The sequence below is a fragment of the Salminus brasiliensis genome, chromosome 5 (genome assembly GCF_030463535.1).
Source record: "Salminus brasiliensis chromosome 5, fSalBra1.hap2, whole genome shotgun sequence".
In the NCBI taxonomy this organism is placed as follows: domain Eukaryota; kingdom Metazoa; phylum Chordata; class Actinopteri; order Characiformes; family Bryconidae; genus Salminus; species Salminus brasiliensis.
This window is the reverse complement of record NC_132882.1, coordinates 43,069,124-43,084,323: the sequence shown is the minus strand read 5'-3', so window position 1 is coordinate 43,084,323 and position 15,200 is coordinate 43,069,124. Positions and strand designations below refer to the sequence as shown.

General features: G+C 43.8%; 2 protein-coding genes across 2 annotated transcripts; both read right to left on the bottom strand.

Annotated features, from left to right (window-relative positions):
• Nucleotides 1-3,033: 3,033 nt before the first annotated feature.
• Nucleotides 3,034-6,561, bottom strand: LOC140555740 (E3 ubiquitin-protein ligase TRIM62-like). The gene is made up of 6 exons (XM_072679045.1): nucleotides 6,136-6,561; nucleotides 5,857-5,952; nucleotides 5,046-5,279; nucleotides 3,905-3,975; nucleotides 3,683-3,798; nucleotides 3,034-3,590 (listed from the first exon to the last, which is right to left on the bottom strand). The coding sequence occupies exons 1-6, from the start codon at nucleotides 6,559-6,561 to the stop codon at nucleotides 3,094-3,096; spliced, it is 1,440 nt and encodes a 479-aa protein (XP_072535146.1). The 3' UTR covers nucleotides 3,034-3,093.
• Nucleotides 6,562-8,565: 2,004 nt separating this feature from the next.
• LOC140555739 (nuclear factor 7, brain-like) lies at nucleotides 8,566-13,434 on the bottom strand. Its single transcript, XM_072679043.1, has 6 exons — nucleotides 12,998-13,434; nucleotides 11,612-11,707; nucleotides 11,220-11,453; nucleotides 9,422-9,492; nucleotides 9,201-9,316; nucleotides 8,566-9,062 (listed from the first exon to the last, which is right to left on the bottom strand). Exons 1-6 carry the CDS (start codon nucleotides 13,421-13,423, stop codon nucleotides 8,566-8,568), a joined length of 1,440 nt encoding a protein of 479 aa, XP_072535144.1. The 5' UTR covers nucleotides 13,424-13,434.
• Nucleotides 13,435-15,200: the final 1,766 nt, after the last annotated feature.

The window sequence follows — 15,200 nt, the reverse complement described above, 5'->3', positions numbered from 1 at the left end:
GTGTTCTGACATGTTCCAACATGTTTCCGCTATGTTTCCGACATGTTTCCGACATGTTCCGCTATGTTTCCGACATGTTTCCGACATGTTTCCGTCATGTTTCCGACATGTTCCGATATGTAAACGGCTCCCGCTGCCTGGCGTGAACCTGGAAGCCTGCCCAGATAATCAGCGTTACTACAGCTCTGAACCAATGCCAGCTCTGCCATTGCTCCATGTTAGACTGCACAGAAATCTACAGCACTGGTCCAGAGGGCAGGACATCGTTGCTTTTTAAACGACGCAGACGGAATGCGTGAACATAGACTGTATAGGCGGGGTGGAAGATAGCGATGAGCATCGTGAAGCTTGTTTTGCTGCCATCAGTGGGAAGACCAAACAAGACACTGAGATTAGTCTGGCCACTCGCTTGATAAACATGGACGTTGGTTTCGGGCACTAAAGTGAACCATGAACTTGTGAATTCACTGGGGGTAGGGGGGAGGGGAGCCAGCCTGTAGAACAGCGCTGTGTAGAAACAGCCACTCAAGCGCCAACCGTGACTCAGCTGGACTCAAAACATTTGGAACGGATCTAGATCAGGCTGTTCTGGTCAAACATGACTGTGCTCTCTCATGACTCGCTGATTCCTCAGTTTCTTGGTTCCTTCTTGGCCTCTATGAAATGCATAAATCATAGACGACAGCAGCTGGCCAACATGGCTATGTGAAACACAGCAAACATGCTTTTAGCATGTCGCTACTACGTCACTGGCTGAGCTGAGCTGATGCTTAGCCTTATAGTCCAAGAACCTGACAAATAGGACAACCCAGTAGAAGTAGAACCACCTAAAACGGAACCGGATGCCTAAGCTAACGTCCTATAATTTCCGTCTCTACCTGTGCAGACCTCCACCACCCCGTTACCTCCCTTTTAACACTGTCATCTATCATTCCAGGCTCTGCCTATCAACATATAGGGGAGGCTGGCTTCCTACCACAAAGCAGAGGCCAGCCCACCACCAGAAGTCTGCCAAGTCCGCCAAGTCACCCTTTGTTTAGGATCTTGAGGTCGTGGTCAGGTTTGACCTCACAAGGCCTCTGTATTTTTAGGTAAGCAGGCTTGGACCTCGCTCACTTTTAGGAGGGTAAAGACTCTCCACAAGGGGGTGCTAGTAGTACAGGAATGGCTTTCAGTGCTTCGCATCAATGCCACAGTGTACCCCAATCAACAGATTGTACCTTATCGTAATTTTACAAAAAAAAATGCAAGCCCTATAGGTACACTATATGGACAAAAGTATTGGGACACACATCTTAGTCACTGAATTCAGGCGTTTCATTCAGTCCCATTGTGCCTCAGGTGTATAAAATCAAGCCCTAGTCATGCAGTCTGAAAGAACGGGAGGTTCTGAAGAGCTCACTGAACTCCAGCGTGGTTCTGTATGTAATAGGAGACACCGCTGCACCAACAACAGCAACAAGTCAGCTGGTGAAATTTTTAATTTTCATTTGGGAAGCCAGACTGGGTCCTAGTAAAAACGCATGCACAAGAGCCCATGTTCCACCCGTGTGAGACCCACATGTTGGCTGGGATAAAAGCTCATGTAGGTGTCCCAATACTTTTGTCCTTATTCTGTGTGTGTAATGGTGTATGTATCATGCCCACTCCAAAGAAGGGACAGCATGCTGGAAAACATACAGTACTCTTTATTGGCTGACATATTCCTACAGCACCAGCTTTGACAGTTGGCGATTGACCAGAGAGACCCGAAGCTCTTCAGCTGGGGGGCAGTGAAGTCACTTAGTCTCAGAAATAGTGATTTTGCAAACACATGCCAAAACAATACTTAGCTAGTTAACACATTAGAGGGCATACGAGGCTAAAGAGCCTGCCGCTATGATCCGAGGCTCGCTGGTTCGAATCCTGGGTCATGCTGCTTGCTTGCCATCAGCAGCCGGAGTCGGAGAGAGCACAACCGATGGCACTTCCACCTCACACCACTCCGAGTTGCGACGCTGGTCGGCACAGGCGTCCGTTAGCTCTGGTGTAAACACTGGGATTCGACCACTGGAGAAGCAGCATGATTCTCAGGACTCTCAGGATTTTTTGGGTCTGGATCTTCAGTCAGTCTTGACTTGACCTCGCTGACTCATAAGCCGTCTAGTGCACTACTTTGGGGTTCTGCAAATGAGGACATGCCACTGGACACACTCTGCTGTTGTTCACTGCCTTGCCGAGTTTTGTTCCCTATAATAGTAGAGCTCTAGACAGTGGCCTGGATGTAGACACGTAGGGCATAGTGAATAGGGCAGAGATTTGGGACACAGCCGTAGTCTAATACATGTGTTTATGAAATGGATCTGGATCTGGATCTGAAGCGGAGAGCATATTTACATGACGTCTGTTTATACAGACCCCACTTACGGTGGGCCACTCGAGTGGGCCTTTGAAAAACAGCCAAGATTATTTTGCATCAGTAAGAGAAAGGTCAGAAAAGGAAGGAAATGCGTGGGCTTTCTTTTTTTTTTTTCAGGAGTGATTGCACAAGACTGGTCCAGAGCCCAGACAGCCTACACTGCTAAAACAAAACACCACGGACCAGCAAAACTCAGCATATGGTATGTTTTAAACACTGGTCACTAGCAAGGGAATACACTGATCATCCAGCAGAAGCACTGGTATACTGGTCAACCAGCCCCACATCAGCATAAACCAGCGTAGACCAGCATGGACCTGCGTATTGGGACCATGGGGTGTCTTAAAGATGGATTTCGGACCATACACACTACCACCAATAGAAGATATAGTGGAAAATCCTGTATATATGTATATGGGTGACCAGTAGAGGACAGGATGGGTAGGCCAGCTTGAGCTGTCCAGAGGACATCACCAGTTCCCAATCGATTAGATGTTGCACCCCTCCGCCATATTAATGTCCCAATACTTTTGTCCTTTTACTGTATCATGTCTTCTGCTAGAGGTATTTTTTTTTAAAGCTTGGCATACAAACTTCTTCTTGATTCAGTCTTGGTTGCTGGGAAACAGGAGAGCAGGAGTCCACAAAGCTGTTTAGGTAGTGTGGGTTGGGTCGCCAACAGAATCAGAGACTTACTACTTAGCCCTGTAGGAGCACACAGTGAGAGGATCACTGTTTGTTCCATCTAGATAAAGCCCTGGAAAAAGACTAACAGACCAGGGCAGGTCTAAGTTATAGCTGGCTAGGAAAATCAGGGACATGTCGTCAGCATTGTAGAAGTACATATGCTTCCTCTGACAGTCCAGGTAGAGCCCTATTTTACTGGGCTGTCCTTTGACGTCGGCGGGGAACTCGTCTCCATCAAAGCTGAGGGTGTATCCTTTTCCATGTCGAAGGTTGAGATAAGCCCCTGATGCTTTCTCCCCCTGAACTCCGACGCTCCAGTCTAGCTTCTTGCCTACTTCCACCTCCCAGTAGTGCTGTCCACTTCCGAAGGTCTCAGTGGAGACGACGCCTGGACTGTAATCCTTGAAGATGTTGGACTTTCTCACAGTCTGCCAAACATGAGCACCTCCTGGTGCCACCTTCAGGTAAGGGTCTGCGGGGTCTTTTATGGTGGGAGTCTCTGGAACTGGGGTATAAAGAGAGAGAGAGAGAGAGAGAGTCATTTTTTGAGCTGGGTCAATCTGGCTAACATTGGTACCTATGTATCTGCTGTATCACCTGGTTTGATAACGCCCAGCATCTCTTTCCACACAAAAAACTGCAGGTGAGTCTCACTAGGCCCGAGGAACAGGGAGTGCGGGATCACGCTTAGATCTCCCACCCTTGACCCGTACCTGCAATATCAGAACAGTGTTAGTAGCGAAGGCTTCAGAAACGATCCTCGAAATGAGACGTCATTCAAATGAATTCAGTGTTTCCTCTTAGCCGCCATTAAATTACTTGATTTCTGGCTCCAGGTCGTCTTTCTGCTTCATCCGCTCTGTAACAGGAAGGCCCTTTTCATTCCACCACTGGGGAAAAGCCAAAATATATTGAAAAACATGATAATAAAGTGATAATAAACCAATTAATAACCAACCAACCAGAAAGCACCCTTCAGTACCTCCTACAGGACCAACAGTAAGTAGTAGAAATTCCCAAAGTGCCCTGCCTATACCACCTGGACCTCAAAAGTAACAGGCTTTTTCAATCCACCACTGGGAAAAAGCAAAAATTATTAAAATACGTTAAAATAACGAGCCAATAAATAACGAACCAGCCTACAATCGACCTGTTTACCCCTGCCAATGACAAGCGATTTGGTTGTGCTAGATGACGGGAAGCACAGAAATATGTAGAGGGTGGGATATCCAGGATTGGGAATCTCAAAAAGTCAAAAAAGTACCTCCTACAAACCCTGAATATTGGAAAAATAAATAAATAAAAAATAATCGGCTGCGTCCCAATTGCCTGCCACACGCTAATACTAGTCTTAATAGTGTGCGTTCGGGAGGTTGGTATACTAAAATATTAACATACCAACGAAAACGTTATTCGCTATTTTTTTCGTAGCGGAGTAGCCCCTCCCTCTCCATTTCGCATTGCACTGTGGGATAGCAGATATCGTTGCTGTCAGTTGCAAACTATGAAAACTACAGCTAAGACCACAGTTCAGGCCGTCAGCTAGAAACATCCTCTACAGAAGTCCAGTGCGGAGTGTCAGCTGAGTATTAGGACTCAAGTAACCAAGGAGGCTGAATGAATATGAATAATGAATATATGTATTCTCTACTATATAAATATGGACCTATGGTTAAAATGTGCTTACTAATGGCTACTAATCAGGTCACAACTGTTTTAACATCAGTATTAAGCAGTTATAACACACATAAAAAGGACTGGGGTTCCTTCAGGACTGGTTTTAGAACCACTGAATTAGTCTATCGTAACCACACTCGAAAGCCGGCCGGGTTTGAGTGCACTCGTCTTGTGTAGTACACTTTTATTTGCCCTACATACTTCATACTCAAAAAACTAAGGAGGATTAGTAATTGGTAGGTATTCGTAATTGGGGCGTGCCCTTATTAAAACGTGGAGTCACCTGTAAGAAGCGGTCAGGCTGGGCGATCTCCAGCGCAGCCTGGAAAACACTCCCCGTCTCTTTTCCTTCCGTCAGTCTTTCATCGATCACGGATGAGTTCTTGCACATGGCCTCAACAGCGTTCCTCTCGTCAGCCTCCAGCTCCTTCTTTACCTCCTCTTCCTTCTTTCTCAGGAACTGGTGCAGCTCTGCAAACTGAGCAGAGATCTGCTCTGATAGGCTTTTGGATCTCATCTAAGGCCAAAATAAATAAAGAAATAATTGTGATGATATTAAGGTTTTGAGTCCGGTTCCAGGTCATGATGGCGAGTTCCATATAATTACATATATGCGGTGTAAAGCATGTGGTTGGTGTGGTTATTGTGTGGCGCAACAGGTGGTTGGTGTGGTGCAACAGACAATATCACTACCTGCCAGTGAGCTACCACACCATGTGGCAGACTGGGGTTCATCTAGCGTCAGCTAAATGCCATAAATGTAAATGTAAGCATCGTTCCAGCTCTGTTCATGGGTTGGCCCCACATATGGATGCCCACCAGGGTCACTGATGGACCAGGAGGGTGTTACAAATAGGCCTCATCTGAGTTGTACGCTGCACATTGGACCTAAATGGGACCCATGTGAGATTAGGGTGGCCCATTGGGGAAGCCCAACTGGGTCCAGTATCAACGCATCAATGTAGAAGCCCACTCATAGCCCACCCCTACGCCCAAGCCCACCTGGAACCTATCTGAGCATGTTGGCTGGGGTGCTAGTTCTAGCCATAATTAAGCAAATTTAAGATCTCGCGCCAAATCCATGGAACGGTTACCTTCGTTTTAGTGACCTCAGCTGCCTGTTTTTCGGTCATGTCACCCAGTTCCTGGTTCTCTTTGGTCAGGAAGCCAATGGCACCCTTCAGTACCTCCTACAAGAACAACAGAGAGTTGTAGAAATCTATAAAGTCGCTCAATATGCAAAACACTCTGACCAGGCAAGGTTGTAAATTTCAGTCCCAACTTTATTTATATCTTAGCATTAAAATTCTACACACATATGAAAAGTTGGTGGACTTCCCCTTTAACCTGGTTCACATTAAGCGGATTGTTACCTTCACTATCTGGGCCGCCTCCTTCACAGGCTTGAACTGGTGCCCCCGGTGCTTCTGCCCGTCCCGACACACCACGCATACCAGCTTCTGGTCCGTTTCGCAGAAGAGTTTGAGCTTCTCGTCGTGTTCAGCACACACCAGTGTGTCCATCAGGGCTGCCGGATCTTCCGTAGGTGAACTTTGGGAGAAGGACGCGAGGTGCTCCCGCACTGCGTCCGTCATGTTCCTCAGCAGGCGGCTGGGCTGCAGGTCCGTCGCAGCGTAAGGCTTTCGGCACTCCGGGCAGGTGCTTTGGGCCTGGTCGCCTCGCATGTGGCCTGTGATGCACTGGCGGCAGAACGAATGCTCACAGGACAGAGTGACTGGATCGGTGAAGTCACTCAAACACACCGAGCACTCGATCTGCCTGGACAGCTGGGAGGCCATTCCTCACGAATTTGCCAGCACCAGTTTGCTGCGGTGATGAACCCTTTAGGTTCTCACCTAAACCTGCTTTCGGTTTCATGTGGTAAGGCACCTCCCAGCCCTGAAAAAAAAAGAAGTTGTCCAACAAGTTTCCTATTGCTCAAATGACAGATAAATGCAACCTGCCACAACTTGCTGGTGAGCTTGACCAAGAACGAACAACGGCCCACATGATGAAGAAGATAACTGAAACTAAGCCACAAAACCAGCCCGAGTCAGTCTACCAAACGGGTGCCATTTCCACGTTGGCATCTTAAAATGTTTGTTTTGAAAATGGGGAAAATGTTTAGTTAAAGAGATAAAACACTTTTTTAAACCCTTAAACGGGCATCGTGACCGCACGGTAGACCTTTCTTTGTGATCAAATTGCTGTACTACATATTTGGCGAAAGCCATTTTGAGCTGTTTGACCTTATTCTTCTCGTTAAATAGAGAGTGTAATGCTGATTATGTCCTAAAAAGCATATCCTAGTCTTAAAGCTGACAAAAAAAACAGTTGACATGTTCATGTTGTACACCCACTAACAATTTTTTAGGACAGAAACTTAGACAATAAAATATGGTATTCGTTAACCCAAAAAGTGTGTGTGACCGCTTGGTTGAGTTGCCCAGTTAGGGTAAACTGGAGAAAGAGCTGGCTCCTGATGGCAGGCAGCATGACCTGGGATTCGAATCCTCAGGTCATATATTAATATTTTAAGTAGCTGGTATAGTTCATGTCAACCAGCTGGTTGACTTACCCAGTTAGGGTAAATCTAGGCCCAAACTAACAAGCATAACAGAACAGTCACTGTACTACAATAGAATATAAATGTTAATGTTCTTCACCCACTAATAATTTTTTATGATCAAAACTTGACAATAATATGTGGTCTTTGTTACCCCAAAAAGTGTGTGTGACCGCTCGGTTGAGTTGCCCAGTTAGGGTAAACAGAATTGGATGCTAACGTTAGCTTAGATTTCCTTGCTCTTTACATAATAAGTACTTAGCTAGTAATACTCATTAGTTCTGCGATTGACATCATAGCTGAACCCGAGTGTAAAAAAGCTAAAGCTACTGCTATCTAGATCACATGTCACTCTAACACGTATATGAGGCTGTGTTTGAAGGGGTGGACAGTAAACCTGCTTATATTCTCGTTCTATTGTAGTACAGTGACTGTTCTGTTATGCTTGTTAGTTTGGGCCTAGATTTACCCTAACTGGGCAAGTCAACCAGCTGGTTGACCTGAACTATACCAGCGAGTTAAAATATACTTAAAATATTAATATATGACCTGAGGATTGCTGGTTTGAATCGCAGGTCATGCTGTCTGCCATCAGGAGCCAGCTCTTTCTCCGGGTGGGTAGATGGCTGGATGTTTTTGAATAAATATATCTTGTAACCGGAACACACAAATAGAACCCTGGACACAAAAGATGAGCGTTTAGAAGCAAGGAAGGAATTACATGGGCTTTATTTCAGGGGTGATTGAACAATTTGTTGTGTTTTAAACACTGGTATGCTGGTCAACCAGTCAAACGCCAGCATCACAACAACATAAACCAGCTAAGACCAGCATGGATAGCATAGAGTCATGGACTTTGACTTTACATTACCTACATCCATGAATTAAAACAGTACACCACACACCATACACATGAAGATACGGTGGGAAACATCTGTTTATATTAATGACTAGCATAAAAAATCCCCACCTAGTAAGCAGTCGTTGGTACCAAGCTGGGTCAAGGGTCAAGGCTAGCACTTGCTTCCTCCATGACACCTGTGCTAGCTAGCATTCCACTATCTCCCCCTTGGTGGACTCTTGGTGTAGCAGAAATAGTTGACGGTGTTAAAAACTGCTGCTAGGATCTAGATTTCTACAAACATTATCCTCCACCAACAAATGGAAAAGGTTGACTGCTTGAAAACTGAAGCACACAACGTTGTTTAGATATGCCAACAGAATCGGAGAACCTGACTTACTTAGCCCTGTAGGAGCACACAGTGAGAGGATCACTGTTTGTTCCATCTAGATAAAGCCCTGGAAAAAGACTAACAGACCAGGCCAGGTCTAAGTTATAGCTGGCTACAAAAATCAGGGACATGTCGTCAGCGTTGTAGAAGTACATATGCTTCCTCTGACAGTCCAGGTAGAGCCCTATTTTACTGGGCTGTCCTTTGACGTCGGCGGGGAACTCTCTTCCATCACACCTGAGGGTGTATCCTTTTCCATGTCGAAGGTTCAGATAAGCCCCAGATACTTTCTCCACCTTAATTCCGACGCTCCAGTCTAGCTTCTTGCCTACTTCCACCTCCCAGTAGTGCTGTCCACTTCCGAAGGTCTCAGTGGAGACGACGCCTGGACTGTAATCCTTGAAGATGTTGGACTTTCTCACAGTCTGCCAAACATGAGCACCTCCTGGTGCCACTGTCAGGTAAGAGTCTTCAGGGTCTTTTATGGTGGGAGTCTCTGGAACTGGGGTATAAACAGAGAGAGAGAGTAGTTTTTGAGGTGGGTCAATCTGGCTAACATTGGTACCGCTGTATCTGCTGTATCTGCTGGACACTGGCAGTAACGATCCTGTAATCCTGTCTAGAGAAGCATTTACTGCACCTGGTTTGATAATGCCCAGCATCTCTTTCCACACAAAAAACTGCAGGTGAGTCTCACTAGGCCCGAGGAACAGGGAGTGCGGGATCACGCTTAGATCTCCCACCCTAGACCCGTACCTGCAGAATTGGGGACATATAGTAGCTTAACCTCCAGAATTCTCGACAAAATCCAGAAATGACTAAAATCAAGTTTCCCGTTCCTGCAAATTGCAACTAAATGACCTGATTTCTGGTCCCAAGCTGCCTTTCTTTTTCATCCGCTCTGTATCAGGAAGTCCCTTTTCGTTCCACCACTGGAAAAAAAAAAACAGCGTTAAAATCCAGCATTTCTGGATGACTTTCTGAGTACAGTTAATTACCAAACTTCTCCCAATTTGGTACTGCCAATTAGCCCACCCGTTCGTACCTCCCCTAGCACTAGCAATGCTCCCTACACTAGGAAGGTATCCTCCGATACATGCAAAGCCATTCATTGCCAGTCGGGGCCCCAGCTCCACCGCACCAGAGCCAGCGGGTGCTTGTGCTGGCTAACATCGCTTTTTCGGGGTGATGAGGGGAGAGAGAGCGCCATCTACCCACCCGGAGAGAGTACGGCCAATTGTGCTCTATTTGACTCCGGCTGCTGATGGCAAAGCGGCATGGCTCGGGTCTCAAACTCACGAGCCCAGGAAATAGTAGTAGCAGGTCAGATCTGACAGATTATTTATGTTGGTGTAGATACAGCAGAAATTCCCAATCCCAGTCCTGGAGAGCCCATGCTCACTACATTTCTAATGTTTGGCATACTTCTAACACACACCTGAAGCAGGACTTCCTCTTTTCAACGGCAGAGCCAAGCGGTTCTGAGCACGGAGGGTAACGTTTCCGGTGGCTTTTCCAAATGCAAATGGTTCAGAACGGCCAGGTTTCTCAGCACAGATAGCCAACCATACCTGGGGCAACTGAACTGCTTGGTGGGAGGGCTAAATGATATAGGGATCTGCTGATTAGCTAGACCTTTAGATTTGCAGTACACAAAATGAAGGGGGTCGTATTTTGGTCTGTGGAGGATACACTTGCAATAATCAGTATCTAGACTGACCCTGAAAATTCTGGGGCTTTTTTGTTTGAGAATTTTCTTGTTTTTGAATTTTCTGTTTGATCATTTTCAGTTTTTGAATTTTCTTCTTTTTGAATTTTCTGTTTGATCATTTTCAGTTTTTGAATTTTCTTCTTTTTGAATTTTCTGTTTGATCATTTTCAGTTTTTGAATTTTCTTCTTTTTGAATTTTCTGTTTGATCATTTTCAGTTTTTGAATTTTCTTCTTTTTGAATTTTCTGTTTGATCATTTTCAGTTTTTGAATTTTCTTCTTTTTGAATTTTCTGTTTGATCATTTTCAGTTTTTGAATTTTCTTCTTTTTGAATTTTCTGTTTGATAATTTTCAGTTTTTGAATTTTCTGTTTGATCATTTTCAGTTTTTGAATTTTCTTCTTTTTGAATTTTCTGTTTGATCATTTTCAGTTTTTGAATTTTCTTCTTTTTGAATTTTCAGTTTTTGAATTTTCTTCTTTTTGAATTTTCTGTTTGATCATTTTCAGTTTTTGAATTTTCTGTTTGATCATTTTCAGTTTTTGAATTTTCTTCTTTTTGAATTTTCTGTTTGATAATTTTTAGTTTTTTTAATTTTCTTCTTTTTTAATCTTCTTGTTTGATAATGTTCTATTTTTGAATTTTCCTGGTTTTGAATTTCCCTGTTTGATAATTTTCTGTTTTTGAATTTTCTCCATTTTTTTTTATTTTTTTTGTTATTTGCAGTTGGTTTTCTTTAGTTTTCTGTTTTCATATTTCATTTCACGTGTCTGCAATAGTTTTCATGGTCTGTGGAGGATACACTTGCAATAATCAGTATCTAGACTGACCCGAAAATTCCAGACGCTAGTTCAGCTATGTGCACATTTTGTACCTAGTTAGCATGCTAACTTGTTAGCTGATGCAGATCTAGGACTGGTAGTCATGGAAAATGTTCAATTGGAGTCACCTGTAAGAAGCGGTCAGGCTGGGCGATCTCCAGTGCAGACTGGAAAACACTCTGCATCTCATTTCCTTCCATTAATACTTTACTGATCACGGACGAGTTCTTGCACATGGCCTCAACAGCGTTCCTCTCCTCAGCCTCCAGGTTCTTCTTTACCTCCTCTTCCTTCTTTCTCAGGAACTCGTGCAGCTCTTCAAACTGAGCAGAGATCTGCTCTGATAGGCTTCTGGATCTCATCTAAGATCATGAAAAGGATGTTATGAAGATTTTGAATCCAGTTCCAGGTCATGAGGGTGAGTTCCACTTTGTAATTGAAATGTATTATTAGCAATGAAACATAATGCAGTGAGCAGCAAGCAGATTAAAGAGCCCACACCAAACCATGGGATGCTTACCTCAGTTTTTGTGACCTCGGCTGCCTGTTTATGGGTCATGTTACTCAGTTCTCTGTTCTCTTTGGCCAGGAAGCCTATGGCACCCTTCAGTACTCCCTATAGGTGCAAAAGAGAGGATTGATGAAAGTACTGAGTATTGACACATTGTTGGAAACAGTGGAGTCATTGTAGAGTGATGAGATACAAAAGGCATTAACAAAAACATAGATAAAGTGACACAGAAATACTTTAAAATTCTAAATACGTCTTCAGAATTAGAAGCTAATCAAAAGCTTATTCAATTCATTTGATTTTGTTTTTATAAAATCACTTGTAAAGTTTTTTAATTTTCTGTTTCTGCATTTTGTTTTTTTAATTTCCTGGTTGATAAGTTTCTGTTCATGAATTTTCTTGGTTTTAAATTTCCCTGTTTGATAATGTTCTGTTTTTAAATTTGCTTCATGTTTTTTAGTTATTTACGGTTGTTTATTTTGTTTACTTTTTCGATTTATAATTGATTTTACGTGTCTGCAATAGTTTTCATGTTTATGAATTTGTTGCTGCGTTTCTTTATGTTTACTTCTCAAAGCTAAAGTGCTAAAGCTAAAGTTAAAGTCAAATCTTGTGACAAGTGACAATTCTCTGAAAACTGAATTTCATTCAAGCAATAACGCAAGAATGGAAAATGCACCAATAAAATTTGTCTTGTGTTTCTTAGCGTGCAGTTGGTTCTGAATGTCCTGTTGTGTTTCTGAAATTGCTGTTTTAGAATTTTCCTGTTTTTTAAATTTCCTGTTTGATAAATTTTCTGTTTTTGAGTTTTCTGTTTGATCATTTTCAGTTTTTGAATTTTCTGTTTGATCATTTTCAGTTTTTGAATTTTTCTGTTTTTGAATTTTCTGTTTTTAAATTTTCTGTTCATGAATTTTCTTGGTTTTTTCCCTGTTTTAGAATTTTGCTACTGTGTTTTTAGTTTTCTGTTTTTAAATTCATTTCATTTCGCATCTACAAATGTTTTTTTTTATGTTACTGAATTGAATGCTGTTTCCTTGCTTTGTTAATGTACTGCATTTTGGGACTTGTAACGTTCACTTCTCAAATCTAAATTTTAAGTGAGTGAAATTTCTGTGGAAAAAACAATAACACAAGAATGGAGAACGCACCAGTAAGAATTTGAGACCGGTTTTGTAGGTTTCATTTCAGTTTTAAATAAACTGTAGACATGCCTGTGCTGCATACCAATGAACACTGCTGAGGATGAGTTACACCTGAAATGTACCAATAAGCAAAACATTTTGACCCGTAATGTTCACCATTACCTTTATATCTTAGAGTTGAAATTCTACACACATATGAAAAGTTGGTGGACTTCCCCTTTAACCTGGTTCACATTAAGCGGATTGTTACCTTCACTATCTGGGCCGCCTCCTTCACAGGCTTGAACTGGTGCCCCCGGTGCTTCTGCCCGTCCCGACACACCACGCATACCAGCTTCTGGTCCGTTTCGCAGAAGAGTTTGAGCTTCTCGTCGTGTTCAGCACACACCAGTGTGTCCATCAGGGCTGCCGGATCTTCTGTAGGTGAACTTTGGGAGAAGGACGCGAGGTGCTCCCGCACTGCGTCCGTCATGTTCCTCAGCAGGCGGCTGGGCTGCAGGTCCGTCGCAGCGTAAGGCTTTCGGCACTCCGGGCAGGTGCTTTGGGCCTGGTTGCCTTGCATGTGGCCTGTGATGCACTGGCGGCAGAACGAATGCTCACAGGACAGAGTGACTGGATCGGTGAAGTCACTCAAACACACCGAGCACTCGATCTGCCTGGACAGCTGGGAGGCCATTCCTCACGAATTTGCCAGCACCAGTTTGCTGCGGTGATGAACCCTTTAGGTTCTCAGAAGATCTGAGTCGTCTCGTAACCCTGCTTTCGGTTTCATCTGGTAAGGCAGCTCCCTGCCCTGGCGTAGCAGGTCAACGGACAGGTTCTACAGCCTGTTTTTTAAGCCACAAACAAATGGCACCTGCAAAAACTCGCTAGCGAGCTTGACGAACGAAACTAAGCCTCAATTGGAGCCATATTCATATAATAAAATGTGACAGCGTGGTAAATCTGACATCCTGACATGACCACAGTTCTTAATATACTAAGGTTTCTGGCCTAGCACACAAGCCGGTCAATTCTTTGTGTTAATAGCGTAAATAACTCTCTAACTATTTTGCGTCAGGCTTGGCGGATCCTGTCTAACGAAAAAGAAAAAACGTCAACAAATAAACAACGTAAAAGTACCCCGGAACTTGCAATTTTTGTTCCCGGCTGCTCTAAAAGACTCAAATGATGTCATTTCCTGTTTGGGACGTCATTTAAAGCCACAGGAAATTATTTATGGACAAAAAAAAAAAAAAAAGCGGAGGTTGTCCAGGTTGTAGACGATGAAGAGAAGTGATGCTAAAAGCTGGGATTGGCTGGCAGTAGCTTGTAGCCTAGCACGGGGCCCTGCTCGCTCTCTATAGCTTCGGCTTTGTCGCTTTCCGGGTTTCTTCCGAGTCCTTGTCTGTGGCCCGGTTGCCGAAGCCACCCGTATTCCCATAACTAGCGAAGTCTGGAGGTGATGAGCTGCTCCCCGGTATCAACAACACCACATTTGCCACATGAAGTCGCCAGCATCTCTAACTTGTTAACAATGGTTTCCATCCCACTAACTGTCATAAATACATTCACGATTTACGGCCCTCATGTCTTCAGAGTCTTCTGGTAGAACTTTCCAAGTTTTTGTTGTATTCTAGGACCTCTTTAATATGTACAACTCTGCCTTTTCTTCAGTATTTCCACTAGCATCAATGTGTGCTAAGTCATTGTTAGGTAAATATGTCAGATCTTGACTGACTGGTCAAACAAATCTTGGAATCCTGGTTGCATAAGTGTGGTTAAGTCTGAGGTTAGATGTAGCTCCCCACCTCCCAGGCCTGCCACAAAAGCCATCCATCAAACAGGACCTCTTTCAGATCCAGGAGCACTTAAAAGGGTTCCTTAATTGGAACTTTAGAGCCTGCAGATAAGCCCTGAATAACACCGAAGCAACTTTTGACGGTTTTACTAAATTGACTAAAGTATTGGGACACCTGCTCATTCATTGTTTCTGCTGAGATCAAGGGTATTAAAAAGAGTTTCTCCTACTTTTGTTGGAATAATCATCTCTAATGTCCAGGGAAGAAGGCTTTCTACTAGATTTGGGAGGGGTCTTGCTGTGAGGATTTGATTGCATCCAGATAACCACCCAACTCATCCATCATTCCAGAGAACACAGTCAGTTCCACTGCTCTAGAGGGTCCTATTTTATTGGCAGCACTTCTCTACAGGGACTAGGCATGCTGAGTGTGAGTGTGCATTTGCACATCTGTGTCAGCAACGGGTGCAACTTAAATTAGCTGCATGCATTCATCAGAAGGGGTGTCCACAAACTTTTAAACCTATAGTGTAAGTGATGTTGCATCAGTGCTGTTACTTGGCAATGATGCTTCATAAGAGTGTCATAAATAGGCCCTTCAGAACGTCTTGCTGCTTATGCATGTGTTATGACATCCCTATGTAGGTGTCCTTCAAACAAAAACCAATGAAGT